Source organism: Sinocyclocheilus anshuiensis, unplaced genomic scaffold (genome assembly GCF_001515605.1).
Source record: "Sinocyclocheilus anshuiensis isolate Anshui unplaced genomic scaffold, SAMN03320099.WGS_v1.1 scaffold997, whole genome shotgun sequence".
In the NCBI taxonomy this organism is placed as follows: domain Eukaryota; kingdom Metazoa; phylum Chordata; class Actinopteri; order Cypriniformes; family Cyprinidae; genus Sinocyclocheilus; species Sinocyclocheilus anshuiensis.
The window spans coordinates 2603070-2620806 of record NW_015555715.1 but is presented as its reverse complement, the minus strand read 5'-3'; the positions used below and the strand labels follow the sequence as shown (position 1 = coordinate 2620806).

Here is a 17737-nt window from a genome sequence, read left to right as displayed (position 1 = left end):
TATCCGCTTCATCATGCCTGGAGCTGATCTGTGCTGGTCGCTGAGGGAATACATCAACTTTCACCGTGGACGAAGGGGAATCCAGCCCGTCATGAATCCAGAATCGGAATCCAGCCCGTCTTGAGGTATCCATCACATGTGGTTGCCGCTCATTCGTCGGATCTGCCGGGCGCTCTGTTCTCGACCCCGCCACCTCAGCTCACTCTAGCCCGGCACTTGTTGTTTGTCATTTCTCCGATCACAAATGCAGACAGGGTTTTATGTTTACGCGGCGCGATGCAACGCAACGTGTAAAAAGACAGTATAAGTCATTATAATCAGTAATTATGTCCCCACTGGATACAACAAATGCCTCGTTTGTAATGGGTTTTAATGTTTTTGTCTCGTCGCTCCAGCCGGGACACGGCATCAACAGTATGTGAGGGGTGTAACATTTCCGTCTCACGCTTGAGGTATTCGGCCAATCACAACGTATTGGATAGCTGGCCAATCACAGCACACCTCGCTTTTTCAGACCGATGAGCTTTGTAAAAATCGACACGTTTCAAAAAGGCGCCCCGCCTTATTGTTTCTAGAGGAGAAACAATAATGTACAGTATGTGGGAAATAATGTGTTTTTTTTTACTTTAAACCGCATAAACACATTTCATTACACCAAATACACAAAATAATGTTCTTTTTAGCAACATCATATGACCCCTTTAAGTTTTGAGCCATGTATTATTACTCTGAATTAGGCTACTACTACTATTACTATCTTGTACCGTGCAATAATCATTTACTCAAACTCACTTTTATGAGATGAAGGAAAGAAAAAGAAAGAAAAGAAAATCGGCCAAACATATAGGCCAAAAAAAATCGGCATCATATATCGGCCATCGGCTGCCCTGATTTCTAAAAATCGGCATCGGCCAGTGAAAAACCCATATCGGTCGACCTCTAGTTAGCATGTCTCGCTTTGGTTAGAGTCTCTCAGAATATCGTGCTCTATTTGAATAAGCGTGTGGAGCAGGAAGTAGCATAACCTCAGAAACTCAGAGCCTGTGTGCAGGTGACGATTTCCTGCTCTGGTTCTGTTGCAAACATGTATAGTCTTTCCCTTGCCACCCAGATAGCCAGTAATGCAAAGAAAATTTCATCCAGAAGAAGAGGGAACAAATCAGTGTAGGGAGCATCAGGACCTCATAGAGCATGACACAGTTGAGTATATTCAAACCAGCCTAACGCCAACCTTTTACACTCAACCACAATCCAGGGAACAACCTATACCCTCCTCCAGACCTTGCACTGCATTCTTGATATCTGAATAACCATGCCTCATAGTGTTGTCACGGTACCAAAATTTCAGTATTCGGTACCAATACCAGTGAAAATCCACTGTTCTCTGTACCAATTTCGGTACCAAAGCAAAACACAAAAACATGCTAATTGAACAACATTCTTATTAATAACGTTAAACAAAAATTAAATGTACAAAACCAATGCCATTCTTTATACTTATTTAAAATTGTTTCAAGTTTTTCCACAAGTAATAAAAGTATGAAAAAAGTAAACAAGTTTCACCCAGAAGTTTAGTCATAGTTCTGCTGCCACTGAAAAACATCTGTAAACTGTTGTCTGTTTTAGGATCTTCCTCCGTCTGCAGCTGTAAAAGGAAAATATAATATATTTAAAAGCCTCTGGTGTGTAAAAATAGTAAATACCATTATGTCCTCCTGTTTTTTTTTTACAGTAATAAAAGTTATAGGAGCATTAAATAGTTAACAAAGAAATCATTTTGAACAAAATGAACAAAATTAATTCTCATGCTCATTATATTAGCGTTAGCCGCACTTATGCTAACGATTAACTTCGTATACGCTAACCGCGATGTTTATTTCAATCCGAAATTAAAATTAAAATATGGAATAATATTCATTACAGAAGCTCTAAATATTAAAAATGTAGTTGAAACTTACCTGCTTGAACTTGATCGGGGTGTTTTGTTAGTTTGCTGCGTTTCCTCCTCTTGAGGTCGCCACTGCTTTTATGAAGAGGTTGCCAGGTTTTCACAACAACACCACCCAATCGCGTTTCGAGGGGTCCCCGTTAAAAATCGCGTTCCGAGGATAAAATACGCATGTTTTGGCGGGGTTCCCCTGGTAAAATTCGCATTCCAGGGGCTAAATATCACGTTAGTGGGGTCGTTTTTCAACCCGCGGACATGAAAAACAACCTGCGGCAACAGTGTTAAAGCAGTCCAATTCTGCGGGAAAACCGCGGACTTGGCAACACTGGAAGAGGATAGCTTCGTTTAGCGCATCAAGAACCGGGTTGACCGGGTACTCGGTACCACCGGTACTTAAGAAAACCTGGTACCGTAACGTTTTCATTTTTATAGTACCGACTTGGTACCGAAATACCGGGTCTTTTGACAACACTAATGTTGAATAAACACACTCTCAGCTGTGAGAGTGTACAGAGAAAGTCTGTCTGAGTGCAAGTGTGTGAATGGCATTTTGTGGGGATTTGCTTACTATATACAGATTTCATCATAAAAAGGGTTGCTTGACAGAGCAGTACAGACAAGAGATGCAGCAAAGAAGCATAAACATTAATTTCCTGTGTGAAAGCTCCTTTAAAAAGGGCAGGATGTATGTGGTCAAACTGTAGAACATCAAAATTAAACAACACAAGTGCTCAATACTGACAATGTACATGCTGCTCAAATCACAATTACCAAAGCAGAGATAGCAAAGAATACAAGTCAAGTCAAGTCCTAAGGTTCAAGAGAGGTACAACAATGATGAATATATTTCTGATACTATCACAGTGCTGGGCACCTGCAACTAGCCAAATGCAAGTCATTTTTGCACAGGTGACTTGTAAAACCTACACATTTTTGAGTTTTCTCCTTGTTAGCAGTCTCAATACATTCTTAAGAATTGTGTCTTAATTGAATTTGAAAACATCTGTAGGTTAATATTTTTTTTTTGCATTGTCTAATTTCAAATATTTTGGCTAATATTTTTTAAAGAAATGGTTCATCAAAAAAAATGAAAAAATGTGTGCCATCAGAATGAGAGTCTAAACAGCCGATAAAAACATGACTCAATTGATGTCTTGTAAAGCGAAAAGCTGCATGTTTGTAATAAATCATCATTATGATGTTTTTAACTTCAAACTGTTGCTTCCAGCTAAAATAAGAATCCTCTATCCATAATATTGCTTTCTCCAGTGAAGAAGTCATCTCATCTGAATCAGGAGAGAAATATGCACAAATCAAGCACTTCATCAACCAAATCATTTTCAGGTGAACAATTGTTTTAACTTTAGGCTAAAAAAAAAAGCCAAATGGAGAACAAGCAAACAAGAAGAGATCCCAATTGGATACCAGTAGTAAGCAAGCAGACCTGGCAACCTGGCAGAACATTTTTTAAGGGGTTGGGGGGGGTTCATATATTATGGCTAATATCAAAATCGTAATTGCACAATGTGCAAAGTGCAAGATTTAAGGGGCGGTCACACTGCACTTTTCGTTCCATTGACTTCCATTCATACGCATGCAAATGTCGGCAGAGAGGAGCGAGTATGAGAAGCATTCAGAGACACAGGCTGTGTGTGCGGTCTTCTGAATTGGGAATAGCGAACATGCATAAAGAGTGTAAAGCGGCTGTCACACTGCATTTTTTGCTCCATTGACTTCCATTCATATGCATGCGAATGCGTCAGACCGGAAACGCAAGCTCGTGCGAAAAATTTTGCATTTCGCTGCGTTCCAAAGTTCAAGTTTGGTGAACTCTGACCTGCGAATTCGCATCACATGAAGACATGTGACCAGTAGAAGATCGATATATCACTGCGTGACCTCTCTGTACAGAAATTTAGCCGTAGCGCAGCATCCTATTTTATATAATACATCTTTAAAAGATGATATAAATGATTTAAAATGCCATTTAAAAAAGCGCTCTGATTAGTTGAACTCTTCTTGTTTTGCTGTTGCTTGATTTGAGTACTGCACGTAGACAGAGGCGTCACCAGGATTTTGCATAGTTACCAGTACCAGCGCACGTTGAGGTCAAAATGCGTACCTGCTACGCAAAATGCATACAGGTTGGCAGGTCTGTAAGCAAGCACAGTGAAATGATCATGCAATTCCAGCTGACCTGCCATAATCTGTGATCTATATATATAGAAAACAGCTGGAAGACGAGATAAGATATGAACTGATACAGATTTTTCGCACACTAAATTCTCCACCCATAACTACACAGATGGTAAGGTATGCACTTACATGCTCAAGTATGTAACCCCATGCTCAAATGCTGCGTGCTGATATCACAGCTATTTATTAACACTATGTTAGTCACCAGGGGATTCCCACTGAGAGTGACCTGGTTCTCACCCATTTTTCTGTTTAAACAGACCTGCATGGACTGGAAGCATTCTTAACATGGCTTTTTGACATCATTAGTAATGCTGGGCAAGTAATCAAATTTTATTTTCAATTATTATTTAGGCATCCAATTATTATTGTGCTGCATTCGTAATCTCAATTGTATCTTGCCATTAATGAATCCAAATTATTAAATGAAAATGACATGTATTCTACATATAATACTTGATATTATCAAGTAAAAATATGCATATGCTGTAAACAAAGCCACAAAGGCTTTGCGTTTTCATCTGTAGGGCTACTAATTCTCCAAATCCTTTTACCAATGATGAAATGTCCTGAGTACAACTGGATATAACTACCACAGTGGTTATGATATAACAAGCTTTACTCTCCTCCATCGCCACCATCTAGGGCACAGGGCACAGTACACTGATTCACAGACAAATTTAATAACACTACCAAGACAGTTTAGGGACAATGCACCTTAGAGTGAACACTAGAATACACAAAACAACATGTAATTTACCCAGTATCTGTAAAATTACATTTTACAGAGCCATCACATCCACTAGTTGCAATTATTTGTTTAGATGCACTTTAACCTAACCACTGACTATTCACTTAATGGTGTTACTTTAACATTACTGATCGTATATTCCATATACTAATAAGGTTTGATCTATAAACTGTAGATGAATGCGCAATCCAGCTATCAAAATTAATATTTGTCAAAACAGCCCCAGTCTGCCCCAGATATCACAGACTGTTATATAACAGCTTAGCTTGGCACACAGTGATGTTTGGCATTTTATTCACTAATACGAGCCTGAACATTTAACTTTATCGCAGCCGTTTAAACTGTCTGTCTGTTATGAATATAGATGGGTGAAGTTTATGGTCATCCATATAAGCTTTCAAAACCAACTCAACAGTTAAAAGTAACGAGTATTTTTCACCATGTCAGCAGTAGTCATAGTCCGACTAACGTTAGCTGACGCTTGTATGAATGCAAGCATTCCGAGACTGTTAAACATGTGAACTTGATATAATATTAACCAAAACATTTTTTCTTCTCCAGTTACTGTAGGAAACTAGATATGACACTGAAAAGCAACAATGCAAAGCAATAATGGCTTTAGCAAGCTAGTCAACTTACGCGCGCACTTAACTGTAACGGTCAAGAACATTTTGGTGGTTAACTGACTAATGAAACTCCATAAACAGCTGTTAGAGTACTCAATAACACATTAACAATTTAACCGGTGTTAGAAAAGCTTGTTATAATGAGAATATCTGCTGGCTTTTGCTAGTTTGCAGCATTAGCTTCACAGTTATTGGTTGTATATGGATGTCTCAAAAAACTAGTGAGCTGTCTACCTAGATACCCTGTTTGGAAATCGAATTTGCCTTCAGAAGGCGCATAATATTGCCCAAAATGCCATCTAGGAAGGCAGCTCACTATGTTTTGAGACACATCCTACAGTCTGTACCTCGGTATAGTGATGCATTTGGTGTTGATATTCTGGGTGGTGATGGCTTTCTCCAACTCCTCCAGCTGTCCTGTCTTCTTCAGCTTCTTCACCAGACTCTTCACTGCCTTCTCACACCATTTCTCCTCCTGTCCGTTCTGCTCGCCCTTCTTCCAGCCCAACAGTCTCTTCACAATCGGAGGAGTGAAAGGCAATATAGACATCTTTAGTAAATAAACAACAACTCCAAATATAGTCCTTATCAAAGTCCTGTGCTTTTAAAGACGTAGCGTCGATGGACTTGTTAAATGGCCAGATCAAAAAGAAGAGAAAGTTGTTTTCTGCCCATTAGAGGCACATTGCCGGATGCTGCTCAGCTCCTCAGGTCAGCGGAAAGTCAACACAGTACAGATGAAATTCAGCTAGACGCAGCGCTGTCTGGACCCGCCCCTCCTCCTCCTCCTCCTCCTCTCTACTCCTACTCTTTAGTCATTCATATCCAGTGTGTTCCTAACATTCATTCATCCATTCATTAGACAAAATACGATAGCCTTTAATACTTTTTCGTGTCAGTTTTAAAAGTAATTAATTAAAAAATATATATTACAACACATCCTATATGTGCTTAACACATTTATTTATTGAGAAAAATAAGATACATTTTCAAGTCAGTTTTAGAATTTATATGATATTATATTATATTATATTACTACTGTCAGTTTTAACATTATTTGCACATTGTATGCTATGATTAACAGCATATGATGCTATATGTGTTTAACACATTTATTTATTTATTTGGATAAATTATTTATTTGGAAAATATAATACATTTTAGTGTCAGTTTTAAAGTAATTTTTATATATATTTTATCATATTAGTATTGTCAGTTTTAACATTATATTACAATTATTTGCATTTTATATAATTATCTAGTGTGTGATGAAAAATTATTCTTCAAACATGCCTGACACCAAATAATGATGTTCTAGCTTGGATTTTAACAATTTTCATTGCATGTTGATTTAATTTAATTTCAGTTTGTTTACTTTGTTTTGTTTAAACTAAGTTTATGCATTTAGTTTTATTTAAGCAACGTTCCTCACATTTGATTTAATTTCATAAACATTCCATAAACCTGCTTTTTTGAGTTGTATCACAAATCAAACTGACTGACTGAGGGGATGCTGAAAAGCTAGCAGAGTGTTTTGAGATACACAGCATTATTTGGACCTCAAGCCCTGGCTGAAATTGTGTACAATGGTTCTAGACTCCAGACGGGGGTGGGAGGGTGCAGGGGCTGAGACAGCAGCAGTCCTGTGTGTACTTGCAAACATATTCAGGCCTGTTGAGGCTTGCCCACTGCAAGCACATACTGGGAATGTCCCGAATCAGTTCATGTTCATTCAGGAGAAGGCCATCAATTCAAGCCAGCTGGAGGAGTACAAGGGCTCTGGGATCATAGAAATCCATCTCTGTCAGACACTCTCCACTATGAAACATTAATCAAGACATTTTATATATCACATCTACATTTGGTTGACTCAATTGCCCAAAACGGATAACAAATATATGACAAATTTGATCACAATCGCTACTTAAATAACACCTGTTCCTATAAACCAAGTCTTTGTAACAGAGTGTCCAATCATTCTTTCAACATTAAACCAAATATTAAGCAAGACTGAATTCCCTGAAAATTGCCTTATCATCCAGTGAAACAAAAACTGTTCTGACTCATTTCTAAAGTCATGTCCTATGAGAGTGACATGCAACCTGACATAGTAAAGAGAAATGGCTGGTTGGCTGCCCCAGCATGTGAAGTGTCGACACATTCCCTTTTTTTACAACCCACAATGTAAGGTCCTAAAATAGAGGACCCCTGTCAGGCTAACCCTTTGATCCCCCCAATAAAAGTGATTTAATTTCACCTTGAATGCATCCTGTGGAAATTGTTAAGGTGACTGGGGTGTGGGTATTTTGTACTGAATACCATTCCCCTCCGCCTGGACAGATTTGTGCTTATGATATAAATAACTCTACCCAGAGGCCCATACTGATAGTCCCCTTTACCTTTTATCTATTTTTATCTTACCATCAATGGATGACGTAATAATTTCACGCTGGGCTCTGGCACGGTTTACATCTTCAAGCAGGCCTAAAGGGAAACTCTGAAGTCTAATTATTCTCAGTGTTTCACAAGTAGCCACAAAATGTAAACAATATGATTGTTAATAAGATATTAATGTGAATAAATCATTAGTGACATTGACTGTGTAATGTTATATCCAATTTTACAGCTTCAATGTCAAGACGACAATGCCTAAAATCCTAAAAGGACCTTAAAAAAATAAGGGAACATCATTATAGCTCAAATAACGCATCATTTTTAATAAAAGAATGAATGTGGTTTTATAAAATTATATGCTTAACATTTTTGCTTCTGAATCCTACAAATATTGTCCCCATTTGATTCCATAAAGTACCTCACTTTGACCTAAATTCTTCCTCTTTTTAAAGAAAACAAGGGACAAATGAAAATTATTTTTTGTGGTAATCAACATTACGCCACAAATGCTGTCGACTGAGCTGAACTTGTATCAAACACAGAATCATTTTTAAACAGTTCATCCAAAACTGATGGTTTAAAGTTACCTTAACGATACAAACACACAGCTTTTCACTTCACAAGACTTAACTGGAGTCATATGGATTACTTGTGGATTATTGTGAGGTTTTTATCAGCTCTTTGGATTCTCATTCTGACAGCAACCATTCATTGCTAAATTTCTCCAAATCTGTTCTGATGAAGAAACAATCTCTACATCTACATTTTGGATGGCCTAGGTGGTGAGTACATTTTCAGCAAATTTTCAGCAACTATTCCTTTGACCTGACAGCAAATCCTATTGTTCCAAAGTTTGGGGTCGGTAAGGTTTTTAGTCTGTCATTTTTTAATGTCTCTTGTTCTCACAAAGGCTGCATTTATTTGACCAAAGAATACAGTAAAACAATGATATTGTGAAATATTATTACAATTTAAAATAACTGTTTTCTAATTATATTTATATTCAAATGTAATTTATTTCCGTGATGGGAAAGAAGAATTTTCAGCAGCCATTACTTCAGAAATCATTCTAATATGCTGACTTGGTGCTCAAGAAACATTTTTTTTTATTACTATCAATGTTGAAAACATATTTTTGTTGAAACCATTATGCACAAAACAGGTAGTGTATTTAAACTGCATCTGATCTTGGTAACATCAAGTTCATGTGTTTTTGGGGAGCTTGTGCTGCCATGTGCTGTCTGCTTCGGCCTGCACAAGCCCAGCACCTGTTTCCACCCCAGGGACTTCACCGGGACAGTTGGTACGGAGCGTGGACAGAGTGTCAGTGTGTGTGTGTGTAAGTTGGGAGCAGATGGGCAGAGGCCGAGCATGATAGGAAAGCAGCAGAGTCTCATGTCCATGGCAAGAGTGAAAGATAGCTATGGACAAAAGGCAGAGTGGATGGCCGAATGAGTAATGACCGCAGACAATCTGATGGATAACAATGGCATTGTGCCGGACTCCACACTGGGAAGCAGTCCGGATTTGAGGGGGAGTGGGAGGATCAGCTGGACTTTACACAATGGTGTGAAGAGGAGGGGGCAAAGGATTATATGGGGCTTTTGTGTAATCACAATAAAACTTAATAACACTGATGGAAACCTAAAAGAGATTGTGTGCTTTACTGCGAACGTTTAGATTAGAGGTTTTCTTGTGATTGCCACCCATAGATCTATTTATCTCAGAAACTAGAAGCCTATCCTGTTTAAATACCAAAGAAATGTGCAGCATATATTATGTTTTCTGGGTAAATACTGTAGGATATATAGCTTTTAATTACACAAATCCTGGAGTGGTAAGCAGGGTGCCATCTCAAGCTTCTAACTTCAGATATGCATCAGTCGCCCCAAACAAAATCTGGGGCAGCATCACAATCCCTCACAACCCCCTGTTCCATATAATTCTCCCCTGACCTCATAATAAACCCTTCAGACACACTCCTCCATTATACACACCCCCCTTCCCTTTGTCTGTATTACCACATATATTTACTTCTTTCCTCAAAGATAAGGACTAAACTTTCTGCTGTCTGACTTTGCATCGACTAGCATTATACTCAATGGTAATCTGAACCAATTTACTACTTATTTTTATTTGTAATGAAAGTTTTTTTTTTTACTTCAACAAAATTGACCATTGTAGGCATAAGACACTTTTAAAATAAAAAAATTGTTTTATGGTGTTTTTACTTATTGTGATTCATCAAATGCATTGAAAATGTTACATACTTTGCAAAAAAAAAAAAAGCATCACATACAAAGAAATTAAGAGCTGGAAACTATAAGGACTCCATTATATAAAGTATTTGCACCTTGCGGAATAACATCCTGTGCAAAGCAAAGCTGATGAAGAGCTATGCTTTTAAACATAGCAATATATCTCCACCTAGTGGTCAATTAAAATATTGCTTTTTTTTTCAGATTTTCAACAAGACTGTCTCGGCCCCATTACTGCAAAAGTACGATCGCCTTTTTGATGACGGTTTGTCCTAGGCACTGAGCGCAAGGCTCTAGGGGGATTATGCAGTTTCAGGAGGATTGTAGAGTACAGAGGTGCCTGATTATTTATGGCATTAAATGACATTTTAAAATACATTAAAACAGAAAAGTTAATTTTAATTTGCAATTATATTTTACAGTTTTTACTGTATTTTTGATAAAAAAATAAATGCCGCCTTGGTAAGCATAAGAGACTTCTTTAGAAAACATTTTAAAAATCTTACCAACCCCATCCCAAATCTTAATGACAACTTTTGAATAGTATAAAATTCAATCTGAAACATAACAATAAACTGTGACTAATCAAACTTTATGGTTACAAACAAAATAAAATTATGAGTATAAATTTCCGGATCACACTACACATAGGCCTGCATAAGCTGCATGTTTTAAACAAAAGCACCATGACTCTATACACCACAATTCTCGATGCATTTAACAGATTATTAACCCACTTAAATAAGCCTTCACAACCAACCAATCGATACATTCCAGACCGGAGCTTTTCGACTCTGGAATTATTTTTTCCGTCATTAGCTGAATATAATCATTAACTAAAGCCCTATTGACAGCTCAACCTTCTATTTCCGTTGATTTCGAGCCGAATGCTATTTTCAATCACGCTAGTAGGAGGAACATGTACCCTATAGCTATGCAACCCGTGATCTACTTTCACAGAATGTTTCTAAAGCTCATGCGCTGAACCTCATTTAATTCATGAGCCAGTGTGCCTCTCTCTGGGGACATTTTAAACATAACACCACTATTCAGATGTTAATTATCAATGATCATGCCTATCCATCTCCAGAACAGGCCCTTTCACACTGTAATATCCCAGGAGAAGCAGTCGGATGGGTAGGAATCGTATAAATGCGTGCATCAGCTTACGCTTTATGGTAAATGAGTGCATGACAGTGCATTTACCTTCAGGCAACACAAGAGATTTATGGGCATCAATGACATTTACCATTGCTAAGCTTTCGAAAAAACCAAACACCGTGAAGCAGTAAGACACGTATGCTGACACATATGCACAAAATTACCCAACTAACCTAATCATAGTGAAATTACTTTTAGTGCAATCAACCCCCCACCCCTTTATCGCCCCATGCTAGGAGCCACTGTTTCCATATGCATGAAATTGCCAACGTTAAAGTGGGTTATGAAATGGGGTAATGCTGTGTATAATTCCACTGCACACCCAGTAATGCTTTTTTCCATTAAATTAGGGCCTGTCTCCTTACTGAAGTGGCTGTGCCTTACAGCAAAACGCTTGTAAATTGCCATTTACGGATAATTAAGCATTCCTCATGAACATTAAAACATGCTTATTTTGGAAGGGCAGTGGCTAGGGATGTCTCCTCGTGTGCTGACTAATGTCTCTGTGGTACGCAGAGCTTCTTCATGGCTCATAGTTGCCGGAGGGCTGTAATAACAATTTTTTTTCCCCATAACAACACGGATTGTGTAATTGCGTGGCCTGCTTTTGACTAACCTATTGGCAAATAGCCTGTCATCACAGGTTTAGATTTGACTCTAAATGGTGAAGCAAAGATAAACCATTTTTTGTTTTAAGATAAATTCTACTTTAAGTTATAGAAAGAACAACTTTCTAAATGGTAATGTCGGGGCAAATAAACATAATAGGAGAAACAACAACCCCTTAAGCAATCACTACACTTTTACCCTCTTGTTTTATGTCTTTCATAAGCTTCTTTCTACATCGCTGGCTTGGAGAGATATTCTGACGCAGCAGTGCATCAATAATGATTATTTAAAAAAAAGTTTATATATATATATACTGTGGTCAGCCACATTTTAGCACTCAGTTATTTTGCAAAAGAGCCACAAATGCATTGTTTCCCAAAAACAACATGGATTGTGTAATTGCGTGATCTGCTTTTGACTAACTATTCGATTATTGGCAAATAGCCTGTCATCACAGATTTAGATTTGACTCTGAAAGGCAAAGCAAAGCTAAACCATTATTTTGCTTTAGGATAAATTCTACTTTCTAGATGGTAATGTCGGTGCATATAAAAAAACGTTATGGAAGAAACAACAATTGTTAAACAATCCCTTAAGCAATCACTACACTTTTACCCTCTCGTTTTATGTTATTCATAAGCCTTTTTCTACATCACAGGCTTGAAGAGATATTCTGATGAAGCAGTGCATCAATAATCATTATTTTCTAAAAATGTACTTGATTACTTAAAAAAAAAGAGCCACAAATGCATTATTCTCCAAATCCGATTGATTTCTAAAGCTTCAGGCAATGTAATAAAATACTATAGCAATAAAAAACAATTATATTTTATGGTTTAATAAACACAATGGATTTAAATTGCATTGCATTCATTCTATCGCATTTTGAAATGGGTTTCTTTGTCTAATTTTCTGGTTTCCAGACTAATTATATCTCGCTAGTAGTGATGGGTTTAATCTAGTCGCTGAATCAATAATATCTCCTCTTTGGTTAACTGAGAAGTTATTTACAAAGCAAGTAGCTTTGAAAATATAGATTTTCTAAGCTTATTTAATTTTTACATCCACTTTCTTCTTTTAATGCTGCCTGAGGAGCCGTTCTTGGAGTCATTAATTGGCTTTTTATGAGCGCATTTGTTCCTCTTCCCCGCTGAAAGGGAGGGCGATGACCTTTTGATGCTCAGCCCACCACCGTTATTCTCTTTACGCCGCTTTACGGGCGGTTTGCTGTTGCCTTCATCTCTCTCCTCTGGCAGAGCAATGAGCAGTCAATGGTATTTCCTGACATGATATGTGCCTGCGAGCGTGTAGTTACATGAGAGCCTGTGTGTGTGAGGGCTGGTGTGAGAGCATATGTGTTTGCATGTAGGGGTCAGAGGTTGAACTACGGTGCCTGGAGGAAAGCAGCTCGAGGTTGAGAGCACTTTAACTGGTTATTGCAACTCTACTGTTTATTTTAGCAAGAGGCCTGTAAAACTCGGCTGGTTTGGACTATGATGTATGTGGATATAGCGATATGGTGTTAGATCTTGCGACAGGGGGAGAAGCTGAGGAGGAGAAATGAGTTTTCCTCTGCATTATCTTTCATTCTCCATTGCTAACTCTTTTCCTGTTTGTTAGATTTAGCATAAAAGTTAGAGAGCGCTTGTGTGTGAGCTTGTTCTGTCTCATTTCACACAGACTGCATAGCTGTGATGGCTGTATGCTCCCGGTTCCATATGTAAACCATTTCCCCCCTTCCCAAAAGCCTGGCCTCATTAGTGCAGCCTTTATGACATGGCTCTACCTAAATGCCACAGATTTTTCCATTCCCGTTCACGGCCTAAATACACACCGGCAAACCAAAAACTCACAATGCTTAGCAAGACAGAGGCAAGAAATTCACATACACATTGTGCAGGAACAACATGAACAGTCAATATTGTTTTGAATATATGTAATGTTTTTCATATATTTTATTATTTAAATATATTTAATAAAAAACATTAAAAAAACCAAAATATAATTATTTAATATAAAATAACATTTTACATCTATTTTCTAAAATGATGTTTTGGTGCTCACAAAACACTTTAGTATTGCTGCTAATTAATAAATTAAAATTTACATTTATTTAGTTATTTATTATTATATGTAGAAACCATGATAGTTATTTTTAAGGATTCTTTGTTGAAATCAAAGTTCAAAAGAACAGCAATTATTTAAAACAGAAAATTTTTGTAACATTATAAATATCTTTTTACGGTCACTTTTGATCAATTGAATGCTGAATAAAAGTATTATTTTCTTTTGAAAATGGTAAAAAACATTGGAACCTCTGATCTATAGAGTGGAACATCACCTATTCAGTAGAAAGTACAATGGCTCTACATTTTATGGAAGCACAGAGAAAACATTACTGTGCTAAACCACCAGAAGGTGGGGATGAAATCTCCTTTAAAAGTTAATTTGCGAGCAGGAACTATGAGCACAAATTCTACATACATTCCTTCAAAAGAGGGAGCTATGGTACTCTGGTAATGCGTGTCAGTAATGAAACATTCCCGATGTGATGTGTGTCAGCTACTAACTCACAATAAACACACAAGACAGAGAGAGTGCCACCTCAGCATTCTTCACTGTTCTGAATTTTCTAGACATCCCTATATATAATGAAAAATCACTTGTCCTACATGAATGCATGCACTTAATGTTCATATGCATCCTTCTTCCAAACTTCAGTCCTTCAAAAACCCACATATAGCAACTGAAACACAAGGGACCCATAGGGACAAGGGACAAAGTGAAGAAAAGAATGAGAGAAAAATACAGCTCTCTTTGCAAATGCTGTGAAGGCAAGTTTTGTTTTACGGTTATAGCTGCCAAAGAGAAAGGAAAAATTGAAATCGCATCATATGACCCCTTTAAGCATTCCACTAGTTTCATTTGAACAAGGAGATGCCATTTCAGTGCTTGTTTTTCCTCTCTGAGAGTGAGACTCAAACTGAATGTAGACCATTTTGGGAGGCTTATGCGCTTTCTTCCTCCAACCACCCTTGAACTCCACACATATGTTTCTGATAGACCTTAGCACTCCTACTCAGCCTCTCATTCAGAAAGAAAAGGGAGAGAGGGAAGGGGAGGTGGGGGGGAGAAAAAAAGTTTCCACTGAAACACTAAACAGTTTATTTTCTCTCTGTCGTTCTCTGGGGCATGCTTTAAAGACTGCTCAATCACACGCTGATGTGCTCTCTCGGTCACACCAATGATTTAACTCTCCTCAAGGTCTCTCCATTCACATTTTGTTCCTCTCCTCTGCCTTATTTTCATGTTTGCAGCTGAGCTCAGAAACAGTCTGAGTGCAATATTTATTAATTTTAACATAAATGCAAAAATAAATTTGTCATCAGCAGCACATTTCATACATGGATTTGTGCAAAGTTTGGATACACTTGACTAAATTTATGTTTCTCATGATATTAAAATATTAAGATCTACAGTTCAAATGCTTGAAATTAATTTATAGAGTATACATTGAGTACAGGTATGAATTTATCATATACATTTTTGTTTGCATTTTTTTATTTAAAAAAGAAAAAAATACATATATTCATTCCCAGTATTGTCTATTTATTTTTCTAGTTCTTTATTTTTGCAATTTAAAATCACAAATAACAAAATAAATGTAGAGTATCAGATATATATAGATATATAATATATTATATATTATAGAGTATAATATATATTATACCTTGAGAGAGAGAGAGAGAGAGGGAAGGCATGTGTAGGCAAAAGCAATGTTTTATTTGTTCAGGCTATTTTTAACCAAAGTTTGTACAAAAATGATTCTCAAATATGTTATGAAAGATAAAACAGAATGATTTGATATTATATTTTACTTTATGCAATATGTGCGTAAAATGTCCATAAGTTGGTATTCCCATTCTATACAATGTATGGTTAAACATGAAGAACGCCTTTCTTTCACATTCCTTGCTAGCAGACTTACCTTTAGTCCTGGTGTCCTCTACAGAAGACATGTATGAAAATTATGCCCTGTTTCATAACAAAAAATCATATTCTGATTTGAAACCCCGCAACATTTTTCAGAGATGTTTTTTTTTTATGACAAACAATTTGAAAGTTAGTCAGATTTAAATGATAATTACAAAATATTATCATATTTCCCTAAGAGTGCTAAATTTGATCATTCTGTCAATATCAGTCATTTTTAAAGACCAAGGAGAAGGTGTTTTTATGATCGAACCTCCAAACATTTGATATCCCTGAATGTGCTCTGTAGCCTACTGTACAGGACATCCAGACTTAAAACTGTGGCATGTATGGTCTCAGAGAAATTCACTAAAATATAATGTCCTCTACAGAGGACAAAAGTCTATGCCTGGGTCCCAGGAGAATGTATATTTATACATAAATTCTTTCTGGTTCTTGAATCTGATTGGCCGAGAGGAGTGCGATTGAGCTGAAGAATGAATGCTGTATCAGATGCAGTTAATCACAATCGCTAAGTACATCTCTCTCTCATAATACTACTATACATAATACAGTGAGCTTTTAATACAGTAATACAATAAGCTTTCAATGAAGCAACTCAACGTTCCTTCATTACTAGTTCTAAAGTGACGGTTTCGAATTAGTAACGGAGGCTTGCGCTCAGCTGTTAAACTGTCAGACTGAGATTTGAATCCGTGGCGGAAGTAGTTCTGCACAAAAGATGGGTTTTAAGGACACTACTAACGCAATATCACACTTGTAGACGTGCGATATGGCTATATATCGGCACACTGTGATTACCTATATGAAGAATAAATAGGTGTGCTCAAACTGTTCACTGGCAAGGGCATCTATAATAAAACTTGTGTTTAACAAGATGTGTGGCATCACATATTTTACCAATGTTTTATGTACTGATGAAACATGCAGTCAGAGAAGCTGAATGGTTTCACATATAAATGTGTCAGGAGCTGCAGCACTGGCATGCTTACACCACACACGCTGCCAGCCCTAGTATCTCATACACAAAGTAATCCTGCATGCTTAATTTCCCTTTTTCCTCTATAAATCACTGTTAGACCTGTGCGGACAGATAGGGAAGTGTAAACACCTGTTGTGGTGCATGTCAGAATTCGGATGGGCAGGAGAGGTGCTCATGATAGGTTAAAAGGGGGTGGGGGTGGCAGATGGGTAAAATCAAAACCAGCTGAGACATGCTAGCAGGCTCAGCTGGAATAACTCTCTCTAAAAAGTTATTCTTTCTGTCCTGAATGTGAGCAGATTTGCCTGTCCCAAAAGCCAGAAGGCCAAATTCTGTCTATGTAGTTCAGCTCCTTAACAGTGTGGCTCAGAAGCCATGCTGATTTTACTGACATCTATGGAGAAAGAAATACACAGCTAAGTCTTGACTATCAGCACTTCAGTTGATCCAAACGGCATGTGCCTCCCTCCTGAATAACACATCAATTATGAGCTGTCACTGGAGTTCTGTTGGTTTCGATAGCTTGTCTCTTATGGCTCAGATTACAGTAAACATTATTTTGGTCTAAAAAGAAGTTGAATTTGGTCTAAGAAGAAGTTGAAGTGAAAAAGTGCTTTCATGACAACTGGCTCTAGCTTTCACAAATGTTCTGGTCCTATTTTGTGATCACTGTAAATCACATAAATCTTCTTATAATTATTATTTGTTTTTATTTCATAATTAAATTTAACATATAATTAAATCAACCATTTTTTTAGTATTATTTTATTCATTTAGTCTATAATGCTTCCAACTTGGTTATTTTTTGTAATTACTTAC

The 17737-nt window shown here is 37.2% G+C and overlaps 1 protein-coding gene across 2 annotated transcripts in view; it reads right to left on the bottom strand.

Moving 5' to 3' along the window:
• The window catches only part of LOC107672260 (mothers against decapentaplegic homolog 3-like), a 23395-nt gene extending 17155 nt beyond the window's left edge, over positions 1-6240 (bottom strand). For both annotated transcript variants that reach the window (XM_016465379.1, XM_016465380.1), the window contains exon 1: positions 5869-6240. In XM_016465379.1, the coding sequence (XP_016320865.1) occupies positions 5869-6071 (203 nt within the window). In that variant the 5' untranslated portion in view covers positions 6072-6240. The remainder of the gene's footprint in view (positions 1-5868) is intronic.
• Between the last annotated feature and the right edge of the window lie 11497 nt (positions 6241-17737).